At 45.2% G+C, this 19547-nt stretch overlaps 1 protein-coding gene and 1 pseudogene across 1 annotated transcript; both read left to right on the forward strand.

Moving 5' to 3' along the window:
• Nucleotides 1-2434: 2434 nt before the first annotated feature.
• LOC126932278 (signal recognition particle subunit SRP72-like) lies at nt 2435-9450 on the forward strand. The gene is given in 4 exon segments (XM_050751022.1): nt 2435-2658; nt 8205-8300; nt 8302-8786; nt 8789-9450. Coding segments are annotated over 4 exon segments (1431 nt in total). The 3' UTR covers nt 9415-9450.
• LOC126932279 (signal recognition particle subunit SRP72-like) lies at nt 9428-10401 on the forward strand (annotated as a pseudogene).
• Nucleotides 10402-19547: the final 9146 nt, after the last annotated feature.

Genomic DNA, 19547 nt, shown 5'->3' on the forward strand with positions numbered 1-19547 from the left:
AAGTCTAAGAATTAAAGTTCATTTTGCTCAGAGGTCTTCCTAAGGGCGGGTCTTTCAGAGTGGTTCTGTCAGCCGCTGCCAAGGCAGCATTTTGGATCACAGTTCATGTACAGGGGGTGAAGGTTCAGTCCGTGCAAAATCACATCAAGGTTTGGGTGCAAGAGGACACCTGGTCATAGTTTCCAGAGGCACAATGACAAAGCCTTCAGATGTTACTTGACGTGCAGGAAAAGGCATCATTCAGCTTTTGAGGAAGAGGGTGATCCGGGCGAGAGACCTGGGGGCTGTGTGCCCTATCCTGTTTTGTCTTCAAAGCATCTTTCCAGGGAGCTGCACATCGTCCCAGAGTCAGGGGCTTTGTGAAGAGACGCTGACAAGCAGAAATGAGCAAAGGTGGCTTCTTACGTTTGCTGCTTTGTCTCACTGGAGGCAGACCGTGCCCAGGGGACGTGGGACTCCTCTGATTGACAACATTAACCCCAGGACTTCCCGACAGCCTCGCTGGACTCCACCAGACTGCACTGCAGCTGAGGGTGCTGTTTCTCAAGCCCTCCTCCTTCCCTCCCTCCCTACCTCCTTCGCGTGGGTCACACCTTCATTACCTTCCGGCAGCCCCCCAGTCTTCCCAGCATCCTCAAGGCGCAGAGCCTTCGGGAATTTCTTGCGGGGCTGAACCCAGCTTGGCATCTGTCTCTCAACAGATACAGACTCACAGATTTTTAACAAACCACTACTGGTTTAACAACAATGAGAAAAAAATATTCAACCCCCATAATATTCAAATATCCCATTCAAGTTGCAATCACTATCATGGTGAAAGTTTCACTGGTGTGTTTGTTTTTAAACTAGACTACCCCTGGCTGGATTTTTTTTAAGGAGCTAAGCATGCTCCTATGTTGCTGGGGGAAACCTAAAGTTGCTCAGATGTTGTGAGAAAAAATTAGCAACTGTACCAAGAACCTTAAAAATGATCACATTTTTGACTCTGGCATTTCATGTTGAGAAAACTCTCCTAAGCCATATAAATACTTATAAATAGGCACTAAAAATAGCCAACATTTTTTATTGGTTTTGGAAAAAATAAGCAGTCATTTAACTTAATGTTGGCAACAAAGTGGAAAGGGTTCTGATATGATGGGGCGTGTGGCAGCTCTGGAGGCTGCTACATGAACCTCCTTTCAGGGAAGACCCTGGCGTGGAGGACATAACTTACTCCTCTATCTGAATGTAGGCTTATGCCCATTAACCACCCTGTTGTCGCCCACCCGTCGCCCCTGCCCCTGCCCCCGGCCTCTGGAAACCATCAGTCTACTCTCTACCTCCATGAGATGAACTGTTTTAGCTACCACATATGAAAGAGAACACATTATATGCATGTAACAAAATAGTGTAGGTATCCCATAAATACGCACAAATATGTATCAATTTTTAAAAAGATGCAGTGAGCACTCATTTTTTTAAAAAAGAGCCTGCTCAAGGGGTGGTGAGCTGGTAACTTCCAGCCTTTAGCAACTTCCGGTCAACGCCAGGTTTTGGGCTGAGGCCAGGCTCACTGCAGGTACTGAGGCCTAGGCCCATCCACCCAGTGTGGACCCCCTCCTCGCCAGCAGTCCTTGCTTGGGAAAGCCCTGCGTCTTCCTCAGATCTGCAGTGTCCATGTGGTCAGGAGTCTGCCCCTAGCCAGTGCTGTCTCCTCACCCCATCCTTTCGCAGATGTCAGGTCTCCATGACAGCTGAAAGTCTCTTCCTACTCAGCCTTGCTTCCTCCCTCTTTTATGTTCCACAGGACACGTCTATCGGGTAACCATTTCGAGAACTCCCCCTTGGCTTGGCCAGAACTCTCTTGGAACTGGGCTGCAGTCTGAGACAATTCCCACCTGCTCCTCTTTCCTTCTCTCTTCTTCACTGGGGGCTCAGACCTGCCCTGGTCTAAGGCACTCCCTCTACCTCTGGCTCCCATTCCTTTATCCCCAGTCAGTCTCAGGCTGTCTGGGCGTCAGCCTCTAGTGGACCCAGGCTAACACACCAAACTTCCAAAGACTGGACCCTGAGGCTGTTGCCTCCCTGGCCTGCAAGTCAGGGCTCTTTGAGTCAAAACAGTCTGGTTTTCAAAAGCGTGCTTTGTTGCCGGTGAAACTGCAAGAGTTCCACCGAAGTACCCGCTCCAGCTGCCTGCAGAGCGCTGTGGACCCCTTCCACCCAGGGATCAGTGGGTGAAAGAGGACTTACCGTCTTGGCGGAGGTCATGGGCTCTGGTCTTTGGAAGAGTCAAGACTGCTTTGAACACAGTAGGGTCAGGAGGGATCCATGAGGAACTCAGGTGATGCACTTGTGTGAACTTCTTAGTGTTTTCTTGATCCATTGTGATGACAAATGGAGGCATGCAGCAGCCCCAGCCTGAGAAGGGATGCGATCCCGAACTCTTCCTCCTGGGATGGGGGTCTGGGTCACACCACCAGGTAAGCTCCCTAGACCTGCCAAGTGGATGGTGCAGGGTGAAGTGAATTTACAACAGATAGTGGAGGAGGGTGAAAAGGAGTACCACTGGCACCCTCCTTCTGCTCACAAAGAGAAGCCCACTGGCGCCCTGCAGGTGCAGCTCCAGCACATGTATGGAGAAACAGAGGGCCAGGGAGCAAGGGATGGGCTGCAGCGTCCGTGAGAAAGCACAGCAGACATCTCCCTGCGAGAGAAAACTTGCCGTTCAGCTGCAAGGGTGCAGTGGGCTCCAGCCAGTAGCAGCTCCAGCCCCCTCCACACTCCTTCCAGGCTGCCCCCAGACACTGACCGAGCACAGCTGGGCACTGGAGCCTGGCAGTTTCTACCCAGTGCAGGAACTCCTCCCTGTGTGGTTGGCCGAGACCTTGTCAGAGCTGCACTGCATCTGCAGGCACTCCCTGTCCAATCCACCTCTCCCTCATCGCTCACAGAGGCCAATTCCCAGCAATCCAGCAATCCTCTGGAGTCCTCACTCCATCTCAGCATCTGCCCCTTGGAGGACCCAACTGGCGCATTAAGCACAATAAATGAGGGAATGAATAAAGAGACTTTCTTCAAACACCAAGTGTGAGGATGGCCCATCTGGAAACACCAATTCCAAGAAATGGAGTCAATGTTTCCAAGTGGGAAACTTAAGGTTTCACTTAAACAGGCAGAGATGAAGGTTTTTTTTTTTTTTTTTTTTTTTTTTTTTTGAGCAGGATTACATTTTTCATACAACTTTGGTGTATATTAACAGTTGCAGCAATTTGATTGGTTAGGCAGTGTTTCTTTTTGGGAATGGTACATTTAACATTTTTGACAGAGGAAGTACTAGTCATGGGCTTTCCGTTATCTGGTCTAAGCAAAGCAGGGCAACAAAAGGGGAAGTTAATCTATCACAGGGCTCATTAATTAAGAAGGCAGGAGGTTTTCACCCCTGAAGTCATTCAGCTCTCTCTGGTCATTGTACAGAACAAGAAAAATAAAAAAGCAAGGGAATCTATGATCTGAAAAACAGACGTGATAACCGTCTGTGACTCAGATCACAGTCGCATCTCTCTCGAGGCTTAAAGTGTTTGAGGGGTTTCAACAGCTTTTAAATTGTATTTATTTTCACACTTATGAAGCAGACATTATTCTTCCCATTTTACAGACTGGAAAGCTAAGTCTCAGGAAGGTTGAACAATTCATCCAAGGTCACAGAGCTGGAAAGTAGTAGATATTTGGATTCAGACGTACTTGACTTCTGATCTAACTTTCTTGAGCACCGTGTTTCCCAAATGTCCACCCACACACCACCTCCACCGTCCTGCCCACGTCTGCCTACTGTGAGTCTTTAGTTCAGGGTCAGGTACCTCTTTCTGGAAAGGGCCGTATTGTAAGTATTTGACATTGTGTCCCACATGGTCTCTGTAATCTATTTATCTCTTTAATTTTTACTCTTTTAAAAAGAAAAAGTATTCTTAGCTATGGGCGATACAGAAACAGGCTTCAGTCAGCTTCGGCCTGAGCCACAGTTTGCCAACCTCTGATTTAGCTTATTTTTTCTATATACAGACTTTGTAAATGAATTTTATGTATTTCTTTTCTTTCTTATTTAGCTTTATTCTAAGCAGTAGTATCTGTAAAGTCCCAGGATGGGTATGCCAGTTGTACATGTTTTTAATACACATTTCAATAAATACATGCCAGTTCTTTTTTTTTTCTTTTTCTTTTCTTTGAGATGGAGTCTCACTCTGTCACCCAGGCTGGAGTGCAATGGTGCAATCTTGGCTCACTGCAACCTCTGCCTCCTGAGTTCAAGTGATTCTCCTGCCTCAGCTTCCTGAGTAGCTGGGATTACAGGCATATGCCTCCATGCCCAGCTAATTTTTGTATTTTTAGTAGAAACAGGGTTTCACTATGTTGGTCAGGCTGGTCTCGAACTTCTGACCTCATGATTCACCCACCTCGGCCTCCCAAAGTGCTGGGATTACAGGTGTGAGCCACCGTGCCTGGCCAATACATGCCAGTTCTTATGGAAATATTGGTTCTATATCCCCATGCTTTGGACAGCAGTACATTTGACTGCTCTGCCGTCTACCTGATATCAGTGGTCATCCCACAGGGTGGGTAGAGGCTGGGGAAAAAGGTTTTTCTGAAAAAAAAAAAAAATTCTTTTTATCAGGCAGAGTCTTATGATTGATATGTATCTTGGTTGCAAATGTAAACCTTTCAGAGAGGCTGACAGCTGTCAGCCTAACTCGTGTGTGGTTGTTTGGTACCAGGCAGAGTCAAACTTCTGAATGATGACTGGTGGCTTGACCATCAAAGGGCCCGGCACCACAAACTGGTCATCATTGTTCTAGAGCCAAGGCAATCAAAACACAGCATTGATTCCTTCCTTCGGTCACCAAGCATCCACCAGGGCTCACCATGTCCTAGTCACTTGCTAAGTGCTGGGGATAGGATCATAACAGTTGCAATCGTGGCCTTTGCCTGGGGAAGCCAGCGGTCCTTTGGGAGACAAACAGTAATTGCTTAAACCATAAGTAATGCACAACAGCAATTACTCCCTGCTCAGTGGAATAGGCATGGCATCACACGCAAGCATGAGGCAGGGGTTTGGTTTAGAGAAGTAAGGGAACTGTCTTTGGGAGTTGATAGCTGTCCTGAGATTTGGCAGGTGAGCAAGATTCACCTGAGGAAAGAGGGAGAAAAGGAGATCTGGGCAGGATGAGCAGACTATGCAAAGGCCCTGTGGTGAGAGAGCAGTGGGTAGGGGCAGAGAGGGTACAACAGAATAGTAGGATGGAGCCAGGGAGGCCAATGGGCCAAACTGTGCACGGCCAGAGGCCATGTCTAAAGCATGTGTCTTTAGCCTGCTGGTGGGATGCTGTACAGTGATTCATGCAGGTAGCTCCTGGGAGGATAGCTGCATTTCCCAAAGATCCCTCCTGTGGCAGGGGGAGACTCCTTTGGGTTAAGCATGAGGGAGTGCAGGTGGAGGAGATGGTGAAACACTGCAGTCGTCCAGGCAAGATCTGATGGAAGGCTGGAGAGGGCTGCAGCAGTGTTGGTGCGTGGAGGTGAACTTGTTAGACACTGGGAAGGGGGAAAATTGGTAGAACTAGATGAGAGGCAGACAGATGGTTCCAGGGAGAAAGGAAAGGTCACTGATGACCCCCAGGTGCCTGCTGGGGCATTCACTGAGAGGGAGAACAATTGGAAAAAAAATTTAAACACAACTTTAAGCTTTTCTTATAGAGAGAGCCAAGCTTCAAACATCTCAGCTTTCCTTCTTTGCTTTCCTTGTCTTGCTCCAGCCATGGCTCTAACTTTGACCTCTGATGAGAACCTCATCCAGGTCCAGATACCAGAGCTACCCTTGAAAGCCGTGCTCTTCTAGACCATGTGTGTGCTGCCCAGACAAGGTTTTCATAACTTGCCTGCAGATCTCTGCTGAGGTCCAGAGTGCAGTCTGCTCTCTGATGCTCAACTCTGAACCCAAATACACAGCCACAGAGCTTTTAGCTACCACTTCAGAGACCTGGATTCACATTCGCCAAGCTCCTCAACTAACATTTCGATATGAAGAAGGGTAAATTTTGTGCATTGTGGATGTCTTTATGAAAGAAGGCATGCTAAATGTTGTATCCACAGGTATTAATTAAAAGAGCTGCACCTTTAAGAACTGATTTATCTCTTGGCAGAGGTCCTCAATAATCAAACATCAGCAGAGGAATGATGGGAGCAGGCATATGAGTGTTACAATCAGTAGCAACACTGCACACACCCACACATGCACACACACACATGCACACACATGCATGCTGTTCTGTATCGTAGCCTATGTGATGATCAGACAGAGCATATCCTGTTGTCAAGGATGATTGCCTGAGCCCAGACAACAATGCTTTTGTTCCTGATGACTGGTGTCTGTGTGTGTGGTTCTGTTCCCATGAAGAAACAATGGCGCAGAATGATAATGACATAATGCCAGAGTGTTTCTAATATTTTCAAATGATCTAGGGTGCCTTTGCTTTGTTCACATGAGATGAAAGACAGGAATGTAGTAAGAGAACTTTAATTTCTATGTTGAGGGACTCAATGTTGAGTGTCTGTGTCTTACTGACACCCTGTGTGTCTTACTGGCACCCTTTGAATGTAGGTGCATTGTCTTGTGTGGTTCTCATCCCTCATTGGCCCACTAGAAAAGCATTTTAGCTTCATGGAAAGAGTGTGAGCTATAGGACCTGTACACTGATCCAAGCTCCCTATCCATGGCCTGGTGGCCTTGGGCAAAATCCTCATGCTCTTTGAGTATGACAGTGTCTCCATCTGTCACATGGGCTCATGCCACCCATCTTACAGTTTGTTGAATTAGAAATGCAGCTGGGTGCAGTGCCACTTCCAGTGGTCTCATCATGATTGATCGGTTTGGGAATCAGAGACCATCTTGGAAAAGGAAAGGAAATGGGAAGGTAGCGTGTGTGTGTCTGCACACCTGCACACGGGTATGCGTAATGTGTCTTCATGAGTGTTGTATTGGAGATTTATTATATTAAAGTGTCAAGAATGGAAAGTTCAGCCAGGCACTGTGGCTCATGCCTGTAATCCCAGCACTTTGGGAGGCCAAGGCGGGTGAATCACCTGAGGTCAGAAGTTCGAGACCAGCTTGGCCAACATGGTAAAACCCTGTCTCTACTGATAATACAAAAATTAGCTGGGCATGGTGGCAGATGCCTATAATCCCAGCTACTCAGGAGGCCGAGGCAGGAGAATCGCTTGAACCCGGGAGGTGGAGGTTGCAGTGAGCTGAGATTGCACCACTGTACTCCAACCTGGGTGACTAAGCAAGACTCCATCTCAAAAAAAAAAAAAAAAAAAAAAAAAAGGAAAGTTTTCCAGAAATGGCTATTTGTTCCCAGAATGAGTGTTTTAGAATAAGTACAAATATATTGGTACAAAGTGGCTCTGTTGGTTTTAGTAACATTTTAGAGGAGCGGGGGAGGATGAGCTGAGTTGTAGATGATTCTCCCTCACTCTCTTTAGAAGGTGCTTTTTCCCTGAAGGACCGTGCTGGACTTGCCTAGCCCGTGAGCAGCAGTCAATTGTCCTGCCCTTGGAGCACATTTCTCCTTCCCTTCCATTTTGTGCACATTTCCGCCAACTCCCTGGAGAACTTTGGAAAGACACAAACGGTGCAAGTCAGAAGAAGTCACCAGTTCCACGTGCCTGGAAACCACGTTATGTAATCCATGCTTCTCTTTCATCATCGCTTGAAATGCAGAAGATGCCCAAGTGGTATCTTGAAAGTGAACAAATCTAGAACAAATTGCAACGAAGGAGCAAATCATGAAAATGAACAGCTTCCACCTCCACAGACTGGACTTTTGAGGATGAAAGTGCGTTGGAGCAGCTTTGAAATGAAAGAACCAGCAGAATGAACACAGCTGTATCTAATCCACTGGATTAAAGCTGAAAAGAAATCATGTTTATAAAACAGTCTTGCCGGCATGGGCTGCTTGTGTCTCAGCATGCAGAGTCTGTTGGTTGGTGCCTGCCGCCAGGTTCCTCCCACGACCCAGCTCCCGGGGAGGCTGGGCTGGCCGGCGGAGTCCCCGCCTGGACAGAGTTGCAGTAAGTCCCGGCCAGAGCCCTGGAGCGGGGTGGGGATGGAGATGTGCCACCCAGATAGCGCACGGGTTCCAGGAACCCGCCTATTCTCTATTTTCCGTAAGGACGAACCAAGCATGCAAACATTCTCATGGAGCTGACACGAGCCTCAGGGGGATAAGAATTCTTGCTTTGTGGCCCCTCGTCTCCTCCAAGATGGCGTAGCGGCAGTGGGGGGGTGTCAGTGCCTGCGCTGTGGAGTGAAGTGAACCGGTATGGCCAGAACGGCGACTTCACGCGCGCTCTCAAGACCGTCAATAAGATACTACAGATCAACAAAGATGACGTAACTGCCCTGCATTGTAAAGTGGTATGCCTTATCCAGAATGGAAGTTTCAAGGAAGCTTTGAATGTCATCAATACTCACACCAAAGTGTTAGCCAATAACTCTCTCTCCTTTGAAAAGGCGTATTGCGAGTACAGGCTGAACAGAATTGAGAATGCCTTGAAGACAATAGAAAGTGCTAACCAGCAGACAGACAAACTGAAGGAGCTTTATGGACAAGTGTTATACCGTTTGGAACGCTATGATGAATGCTTAGCGGTATATAGAGATCTTGTCCGAAACTCTCAAGATGATTATGATGAGGAGAGGAAAACAAACCTTTCAGCAGTTGTTGCAGCTCAAAGCAATTGGGAAAAAAAAGTGGTTCCCACTTGGGCCTCCAAGAAGGCACACATGAGCTGTGCTACAACACTGCGTGTGCACTAATAGGCCAAGGCCAGCTGAACCAAGCCATGAAAATCCTGCAAAAGGCTGAAGATCTTTGTCGCCGTTCTTTATCAGAAGACACTGATGGGACTGAGGAAGACCCACAGGCAGAACTGGCCATCATTCATGGTCAGATGGCCTATATTCTGCAGCTTCAGGGTCGAACAGAGGAGGCTTTGCAACTTTACAATCAAATAATAAAACTAAAACCAACAGATGTGGGATTACTAGCTGTAATTGCAAATAACATCATTACCATTAACAAGGACCAAAATGTCTTTGACTCCAAGAAGAAAGTGAAATTAACCAATGCGGAAGGAGTAGAGTTTAAACTGTCCAAGAAACAACTACAAGCTATAGAATTTAACAAAGCTTTACTTGCTATGTACACAAACCAGGCTGAACAATGCCGCAAAATATCTGCCAGTTTACAGTCCCAAAGTCCTGAGCATCTCTTACCTGTGTTAATCCAAGCTGCCCAGCTCTGCCGTGAAAAGCAGCACACAAAAAGCAATAGAGCTGCTTCAGGAATTTTCAGATCAGCATCCAGAAAATGCGGCTGAAATTAAGCTGACCATGGCACAGTTGAAAGTTTCTCAAGGTAAATTTCTAAAAGCATGTCAAGGTAATATTTCTAAAGCATGTCTAATATTAAGAAGCATAGAGGAGTTAAAGCATAAACCAGGCATGGTGTCTGCATTAGTTACCATGTACAGCCATGCAGAATTGATAGTGCCATTGAGGTCTTCACTAGCTATCCAGTGGTATCAAAACCATCAGCCCACTAGGCATGGTGTCTGGTATCAAAACCATCAGCCCAAATCATTTGTCCTTGATAAGAGAAGCTGCAAACTTCAAACTCAAATATGGGCGGAAGAAGGAGGCAATTAGTGACCTACAACAGCTATGGAAACAAAATCCGAAAGATATTCACACCCTGGCACAGCTAATTTCTGCTTACTCACTTGTAGATCCAGAGAGAAGCCAAAGCTCTTAGTAAACACTTGCCATCGTCAGATAGTATGTCTCTAAAAGTAGATGTGATGTTGAGGCTCTTGAAAATTCTCCTGGTGCTACGTACATTCGGAAGAAGGGTGGAAAAGTTACTGGAGATAGTCAACCAAAGGAACAAGGACAGGGAGATTTGAAAAAGAAGAAAAAGAAAAAGAAGGGAAAATTGCCTAAGAATTATGACCCAAAAGTTACCCCAGATCCAGAAAGATGGCTGCCAATGCGAGAACGTTCTTACTACCCGGGGAAGAAAGAAGGGTAAAAAGAAGGATCAGATTGAAAAGGGACCCAGGGAGCAACTGCAGGAGCTTCATCTGAACTGGATGCCAGTAAAACTGTGAGCAGCCCACCCACCTCCCCAAGACCTGGCAGTGCTGCAACAGTATCTGCCTCTACAAGTATAACATCATACCCCCAAGACACCAGAAACCTGCAGGGGCTCCAGCAACAAAAAAGAAACAGCAACAGAAAAAGAAGAAAGGTGGAAAAGGTGGCTGGTGATGAGAATATTCTTGTTGCAGGCTGTTTTTAAACTAGTCTCAGTGGGCTGGCTAGGAAATATAAAATAGGTAAACACAGCAAGAAGCACAGAACTGCTCCCTCTTGGTATCTCCATAATTTCTTGTGTTTCAAATAGGGAAACATCTTCCTCAAAGTCTGCCTAGTGAGATATGGCCTACTGGTTGCCTCATAGCTTTGTACAGATTATATGAGGACTGAAAATAATTGGGCATTTACCCATCTTGGTATCTGTTTTAAAATCCTTTATCTGTGTGTGCTGATTCAATCTTTTTTCGGTTTCACATACCTTATCTAAGGTTTCCCAGGATTTAAACAGAAACTATTTCTACGATTTCAGCTGGAGTCTGAAGATACTTGTTTCTGTTCAAGTCCCGCTTTAAATTATGTCTTAGGAGGCCTTAGGAGACTGAAAGTGGAATCTTCTGAACATTCCTAAATATCTGCTTAGAAATTCATGTGATAAAAGGGGACCTTCTTAATACTTAACTGATGGGATAGCCACAAGAAAAATAAAGTAAATGTCTTAAATAATTTAACCATAAATTTTTCTGTCATGTGATACTGGAATATGGGATTATTTTCATATTTTTAATATATATGACTCCTTTGTGCCCCATGGAGCATTTTCAGATTACTAACATGCTGATACAGCACCCAGGAAGAACTCAAGGAAAATATATCAATGTAAGAAGTTCTTTAGCTTTGTTTTTGAGGTCAAATGGCTTTATTGAGACATAAATCACTGCCAAGAACAATGAACATTGGTTTCCTAAAGAGAGGACAATTCAGTTTCTGAGTTTGCATACCAGGCAGTATTAAAATCTGACAGATCTGTTTGGCCCATTGATAGATACTCAAATGGTGTCTCCTTCTGGTTATTTTGACCATTGATTACCTTTCTCAATGTAATGAAATATTATTTTACAGTCAATCCGTGACACTAGGAATATAATAAAGGTTTTACAGCAAGGTGTAAATGTTGCTCTTGTCTTTCCTTGCTTACAAAATACTTTCACATTGAACAGCTGTGAGACAGACACATTGAGATGCCTGCCCTTGTTAGTATTCATTTTATGCTGCCCAACATATCATTTAATTTAGACTTAGAAGTATTTCCTTGTGATTATATTACTGAGGTCCTTGTTAATAAAGTGCTGCTGTGTTTGACTCTGAAAAAAAAAAAAAAAAAAAAAAAAAAAGAATTCTTGCTTTGTTTTTTAAACAGCTTTATTGAGACATAAATCACGTGCCTACAATTGACCGGTTTAAAGCATACAATTCCATGGTTTCGATACGCTGCATTATTAATTTTGGAAAATGGTGGTGATACATACATAGAGCCACATATACATATATGTGCGCGAGGCTGTTTTACACGGGGTGGTCGGGAAGGGGCGACATTTGAGCACAAGAGCAGGAAGGAGGGAATGGGCCTCGCAGGGCTCCCTGAGGGAGAAGACACGGGGGACTGACATGAGAGCTAGCTCGGGACAGAGAGTGGGCTCACGTGGCCAAAGCAAGGAAGCCGCTGTGGGGTGAGGTGGGGAGGAGGCAGAGGCTGGGTCTTGAGGGGTCCCCAGGGTCGAGTGGCGGGGTTTGGTTCTATTCTACGTGTGATGGGAAATAGCAGTTGTTGGATTCGTGTAGCAACATGGTGCCCATGGGAACCCACTGTAGGGCTGAGCAGAGAATCGGCTGCAGCCAGCCGTAGAGGTTCCTGCATCAAGTGGGCTCAATGGGGAGACTGGGAGAGGGGCAGCTGGGAGGGAGGTCAGCCTCCCCAGGAGAGGAGAGGAGGAGGAGAAAAGGGGCAAAAGGAAAACGAGTAGAAGTTGGGAAGAGGAGAGATGTCAAATTCTCCAGGAAAATGGGAGAAAAAGGAGAAAAAGGCAAAAGGAAAAATGAGTAGAAACTGGGATCCACACCTCCACATCAGTCAAGGGTGGAGCATTCTTATGATGGCCTCTGACTTTATCCTAATAGTATGACAGGCTTCTAATCAGAAGAAAATACAGGTTGAGCATGCTTCCTCTGAAAATCCAAAGTCCAAAATCCAAAACTTTGTGAGCACCAACATAATGCCACAAGAGGAAAATTTGACACCTGGCCTCGTGACAGGTCACAGTCAAAATGAAATCAAATGCACAAAAGGATTAAAATATGCCATAAATTTACCTTCAGGGTATGTGTGTAAGGTGTATATAAAACATAAGTGAATTTCGTGTTTAGACTCGAGTCCCATTCCCAAGATATCGCATTGTGTATGTGCAAATATTCCAAAATCCAAAACAGTTCAAAATCAGAAACACTCTGGTCTCAGGTATTTCAGATAAGGGACACTCACTCAGCCTGTACAGCATTGGGCTGCACTCTGTTTATTCAGAGTTGAGACATTTGGCCTGATTCTCTTCTGCTGTCCTTTATAAGTCACTATATAGATCTCAGTCTATGGAGTGGAGTCTAGGAGAGAACTGTCCCCCACTCCAAACGCACATCTCATCCCCAGCCTCCCCAGGCAGAACTCAAGGTGGGGTTTACACTCCATTCCCACAATTCTCACAGGTGTGAAGGATTCAGCATTAGCCTACATTTCCCTGCAGTATGCTCAGAGCTCTCCAAAGACCTGGAGATAAAAACTATCCCAAAAAAGAAGAGTTCTTCATGGGACATCACATTATAACTGAAGCCACAAGCAACTCTGGGCATGCAGGTGACCCTCCCACCACCTCTGGTGAGTCACTGGCAGACCCCAGAAGCAAAGCCTGTGATGCCCAGGTGGCAACATGGCTCCCACTGTCTCCTGTGCTTCTCTTCTTAAGAAAACACCGGTGGTCTAATTTCAGATCTGCGTTAGTTGCTTCTTGCACCACTGTAAATACCTGAGACAGGGTAATTCATAAAGAAAAGAGGTTATATTGGCTTACAGCTCTGCAGGTTGTACAGAAAGCATAGCAGCTTCTGTTTCTGCTTCTTGGGAGGCCTCAGGAAACTAACAATCATGGTGGAACGTGAAGGGTAAACAGGAACATCTCACAAGGCTGGAGTGGAAGGAGGAGAGGGGGGCAGGGAAATTGCCACACATTTTTAAAAGACCAGCTCTTACATGAACTCACTCACTATCATGAGAACAGCACCAAGGGAGAAATCTGCCTCCATGATCCAATCCCCTCCCACCAGGTCCCACCTCCAACATTGGGGATTACAATTTGACATGAGATTTGGGCAGGGACACAGATCCAAACCATATCAAGGTCTTTCTCCTGTTCACTCCATGAACCATGTCATTCTCATGTCATGTTCCCTAGGGCTGCTTGTCTAGGTTGTCACCTGGACCACCTTGGACACCTGGGCACCTCATGTCAAGTCCCAGGCTCTGTTTCACTTTGTCATGTGTCAGTGGACACCTGGCTCTGCATGGCAGGTTTAGCCCAGATGCTCCCCAGTACAGAAATACTGGATTCTGGAGGACACCCCTGCACAAAGACCCGAGTCACTGGGACCAGCTACGTAGATTGCAAAGCTTATGGCAAAATGGAAACACTTTTTAGGATCAGTTTCTGAAATGTATTAAGGATTTCAAGATGGTGATGCATAACTTTGAACCAAGTGTGAGGCCTCCTACGTGCAGAGCCTTGTGTGTCTGCACGGGTCACATTTCCATGGCACTGGCCCTGAGAGCCACGTAGCATAGTTGGAAAGCAACTCTACTCCACTAAGGCAGACCAAGATCAAGGCAGATTGAGTTCCCATCAAGGAATGGAAAAGACGGTCATCCCCAACTGTGGGAGAAGCACTTGTGTTAAATGGAGATCCTAACCTCTCATTATATTTGCTTCTGGTGTTAATATTTAACTCTGTATCATGTGCACATGTCCTTTTTTCAAAAAAGAGAGAGAAAAAAGGATGAACTAATTGCTTGCGATGTTGACACCTTATTTTTGTCTTCATTTCCAGGTCTGATTATCTACAGTGACTTAGACGGCCAATTAGTTGACGAAATGAATTTGCATCCAGAGTTCAGTGCTCCATCTCTGTAGTCTCAGCAGCCAGAAATGGTAAGAAGAGAAATTTGTTGTAAAATATTCATGCTAATCCAGAACTTGGGATTTTTTAAGGCTAAATCAGGACTTTTTACTCTGAAAATGCTCAGCCACACCTTGCCACTTCTCAGTGACAATTTTGACCATCACTGCCTCCCCAAGGCAAAGTCATTCTCACAAAGGGGGTTTAGATTTTGGTCAGAAGGAGTTGGAGGCTGCAAACCATCCGAATCTCCAAGCCTGCTTCTCCCAAGTGGCCAGCTCCCAGTGCTGTGGTCCCTGCATCCTGGCAGCAACCAGTTGGGCATCCCCACACCTTCCTGGTGGCAGCTACCTGCTAACAGGCCAGCACTTTCACAGCACCATTCACTCAGATGTATCCATCTGGACAGACATAAGGTTGAAATGGGCCTGGCAGAGGTGGCAGGCATGCCTCAGAGCAGAAAGCTTGCACCCAAAGGTACAGCGAGCATCCAGCTTTATCCCTGCTGGCTGTGAAATCCTGGCTGGAGGCAGCTTGCTCTAATCAAGCCCCACACAATCCTTTGAGCATCGTGAGTGCTCAGTAGGGATGTATGTGGGCCAGGATGAATAGCTCAGTTAATTTAAAATATTGGACCAGGTCAAGGCCCATGTGTGATGCTCTCACCCCACAGAACACAGTATGCTGGGAACCCTTGGACAGGACTGTCAAACCTTACATATATCTTTCTTCAGAATAAAACACTGTTGTCTTCTCAAGAGTAAGCTCCTTAAGTATGGATTAATTTTTAGTTATGAATTAATTTTGGCTTTTAAAGGGTTTTAAAAAACGGTTACTTGAAATATCAATGAAATATCTTTCAAAACCCTTTGTGAGCTTGCTTAGAAATGACTATCATAGTGGTGATGACAGGAAGCCTCTTCTTATTAAAGATGCATATAAAAGGATGCCATATTTTAATGATCCGTTGAAACGTTTGCCATGCAGCTGCATTGCCGTCTGTCCTCTGTGCTTTGATTCACAGGTTCAGGCAAGAGCATCATGAAAACCATGTCCTCCATCCCAATTCACACACAGTGATGATCTCATGTTTCACCCCAGGCCAGGGTGGTGAGAGCAAGGATGCTGTTCAGCCATGGTACCCTTCCCTAGACACCAGCAACCTTCAGGGAGGTGCCTGTGTTCCTGAGATGCTTGGCTCTGAAGGGCTGCAGGGAAGAACCAGGATGGCAGTGGAACAGGGGTAAGAGGGAGAGGAAGAGGAAGAGAAGGAGGAGGAGGAAGAGAAGGAGGAGGAGGAAGAGGAAGAGGAAGAGGAGGAGGAGGAGGAGGAGGTGGAGAAGAAGAGGAGGTAAAGTCGGAGATTCACTTCAGTTTTTGGCTCTCCCTGCACTGAACATGAGTCAGTCCTAAAGCCAAGGGGTAGGGAACCCACTGACATCTGAGTCAGTTCACCCAGATGATGGTAAGAGTGTTGTTGCCACTCAGGGAGCCTTACACAGATGTGTATGAAATCCACTTTGATGTATAGCAGGAGGGAATGAACCTGGTTCTGTGCCCAGGAGAACCAGAGCACATGGCCAAGTCAGAGTATTTTCAAGGCCCCACATAGGGCAGGGGAGAACCGGGCTTCTGATACCCCATTTCTTTGTCTGGTATTTGCTTAAAATAAACACATGGAGGAGCAGATCAGGGAGCTCCAAAGGGGATGGAGAAGAATGAGTAGAAAGTAGCACCTGGTTTTCTGCATATGGCTAGCCCGCTTTCCCAACACCACTTATTAAATAGGGAATCCTTTCCCCATTGCTTGTTTTTGTCAGGTTTGTCAAAGATCAGATGGTTGTAGATGTGTGGCATTATTTCTGAGGCCTCTGTTCCGTTCCATTGGTCTCTATATCTGTTTTGGTACCAGTACCATGCTGTTTTGGTTACTGTAGCCTTGTAGTATAGTTTGAAGTCAGGTAGCTTGATGCCCCCAGCTTTGTTCTTTTTGATTAGGATTGTCTTGGCTCTACGGGTCTTTTTTGGTTCCATATGAAATTTAAAGTAGCTTTTGCTAATTATGTGAAGAAAGTCAATTGTAGCTTGATGGCGATAGCATTGAATCTACAGTGTACTTTGGGCAGTACAGCCATTTCTATGACATTGATTCTTCCTGTCCATGAGTATGGAATGTGTTTCCATTTGTTGGTGTCCTCTTTTATTTCCTTGAGCAGTGGTTTGTAGTTCTCCTTGAAGAGGTCCTTCACATCCCTTGTAAGTTGTATTCCTAGATATTTTATTCTCTTTGTAGCAATTGCGAATGGGAGTTCATTCATGATGGCTCTCTGTTTGTCTGTTATTGATGTATAGGAATGCTTGTGATTTTCACACATTGATTTTGTATCCTGAGACTTTGCGGAATTTGCTTCTCAGCTTAAGGAGACTTTGGGCTGAGATGATGGGATTTTCTAAATATACAATCATGTCATCTGTAGAAAGAGACAATTTGACTTCCTCTCTTCCTATTTGAATACCTTTATTTCTTTCTCTTGCCTAATTGCCCTGGCCAGAACTTCCAACACTATGTTGAATGGGAGTGGTGAGAGAGGTCATCTTTGTATTGTGCTGGTTTTCGAAGGGAACGCTTCAAACCGTTGCCCCTTCAGTATGATATTGGCTGTGGGTTTGTCATAAGTAGCTCTTATTATTTTGAGATATGCTCCATCAATACCTAGTTTATTGAGAGTTTTTAGCACGAAGGGGTGTTGAATTTTATTGAAGGCCTTCTCTGCATCTGCTGAGATAATCACATGGTTTTGGTCATTGGTTCTGTTTATGTGATGGATTACATTTATTGATCTGTGTATGTTGAACCCGCATTGCATCCCAGGGATGAAGCAGACTTGATTATTGTGGATAAGGTTTTTGATGTGCTGCTGGATTCGGTTTGCCAGTATTTTACTGAGGATTTTCACATCGATGTTCATCAGGGATATTGGCCTGAAGTTCTCTTTTTTTGTTGTGTCCCTGCCGACACGATTGCAAACCTAACTTAGTAGTATGCACTTGTAACAATAGCTGAGTGTTGGCCAATCCCAGCGGCCATACATCAAACTACTCATAGGCTGCTGAGTATTCAGACTGTGTTCAAATAAGGCAAATGCTGAGCTATAATCAATGCCATTGTTTCTGTACCTCACTTCCAGTTTCTGTATGTCACATCCCTTTTTGTGTCTATAAATTTGTTTTGACCATGAGGCACCTCTGAAGTCACTCCGAATCTCCTGTGATTCTGGAGGTTGCGCGATTTGCAAATCATTTCTTTTCTTTTTTTCTCAATTAAACTCCATTAAATTTTAAGGAAAAAAAAAAAAAAAGGAAGCACCTGGGAGACCTTCTGCTCCACCCCTCATTAGCTGTGTGATTTCAGCACATTTTTCAACCCCTTTGGACCTGAGTCTCTAATCTGTCAAGTTTGAGGCAAGACTAGCTGACCCTTAAGGTTCCTTTTAGCATTTCTATGAGAGGATCCCGTGATCCCATGAATCGTTATTTTGACACGTGAGATCCAAAGAAACTCATGACAGAGAAGAATTTTAAGAGTGACTGGTTACCAAGGGAGTTTGAGGAATTTTATTCCCTGAAGGCTCCTTAAGAATGAACAGACAACTTTCCTCCTAGTCTCATTTAAGTGCAGTTTTGCCAGAGGGGAGAAGGTTGACCCTGCGGCTTCTAGATTCTGTGAACAGCTTCATCATTCTGTAATTCTGCAACCCCATCTTTTGTCGGGGGTTGATGACCACAGCTGGGAATCTCAGCTATGTCTCTTCCTTTGCAAATCTGAATTTGGCCACAGGTGCTGGCAATAAACACATCAAGAGGACTGGTCCTAGTGCTCCAAAGCCACAAGTTTCACTCCAAGGACATTATTCAGGACATGGAGATCCTCCTCCCCAGTGTGCTATTTCAGGATGAGTGACTGACCCTTGATAATGAAGCTGATCCTACAACTTATGTTATACGTTAATGTTAAAGATGCACATTTTGATTGTGTTTCTGTGCTCCTTGGCAGTTACTATGTAAATTATTTAACACCATCTTAAAAACTGACTATGGATCAAATATTAACAAGCTGAAGCCACTTTAATTATAACAGGTGATACGGTTTGAATATTTATCCCCTCCAAATCTCATGTTGAAAAATGTGATCCCCAGTGTTGGAGGTGGGGCCTGATGGGAGGGGTTGTGTTGATGATGGTGAATCCCTCGTGAATGGCTTGGCGTCCTTCCCATAGGAAAGAGTGAGTTCTTGCTCTATTCATTTTTGCAAGGGTTGGTTGTAGGATAAAACCTGGCACTTCCCTCCCCTCTCTCTTCCTTCTTCTCTCCCCCGTGACACCTGCTCCTCCTTCACCTTCCATCATGAGTGGAAGCTTCCTGAAGCCCTCAGCAGAAGCAGACGCTGATGCCATGCTTCTTGTACATCCTGCTGAACTGTAACTCAAAGAAACATCTTTTTTTTAAAAAAATAAATCACCCTCCCTGTGTATTCCTTTATAGCGACAGACTAAGGCAACAGCTATATTTACTACTTTGAAAACTACTGCAAAAGAAAAAACATCTTAGTTCAAAGATCTTAACCTTTAGGTTTTACGAGACTAGATGTTGGCATATACATCTTCTGTTAAACAACCAACCCAAATATATATTTGAGCATTCAGTGTTTTACTTGGTGAGCTTTTTTTTTTTTCCTCTTAATGCAGAAAATGTTTGCCAATTAGAAAGGTGAACCAGCATAGAGAAGCTCAGGGGGGAAATGCAGAAAATACATGTCTGAATTCCTTGCCCTCGTGAGTCACTATTCAGCCACCATATGTTGAGACTACATCTCAGATCCTCTCTGTGGAGAGACAGGGAGGAAGGCATGGTCCTGGGACTCCAGTGACTGCATTTGGGAGGTAAGGGGGTAGGAAGTGTCACCAGCAAAGCAACTCAGGTCCATAATTTCACTGTGAGGATGGAAAAGTCCTCACATTTACCATTGACCAGCTGGATTGCTTTATGAATAATGATAAATCTGTCATGTTCTCAAGGAATCTCAACCCTCATTCCCTCTGAGCTTCCTAACTACCTTGTCTGAGAGCATTATCTTTGTCAT

Source organism: Macaca thibetana, chromosome 12, assembly GCF_024542745.1.
Source record: "Macaca thibetana thibetana isolate TM-01 chromosome 12, ASM2454274v1, whole genome shotgun sequence".
Classification (NCBI taxonomy): domain Eukaryota; kingdom Metazoa; phylum Chordata; class Mammalia; order Primates; family Cercopithecidae; genus Macaca; species Macaca thibetana.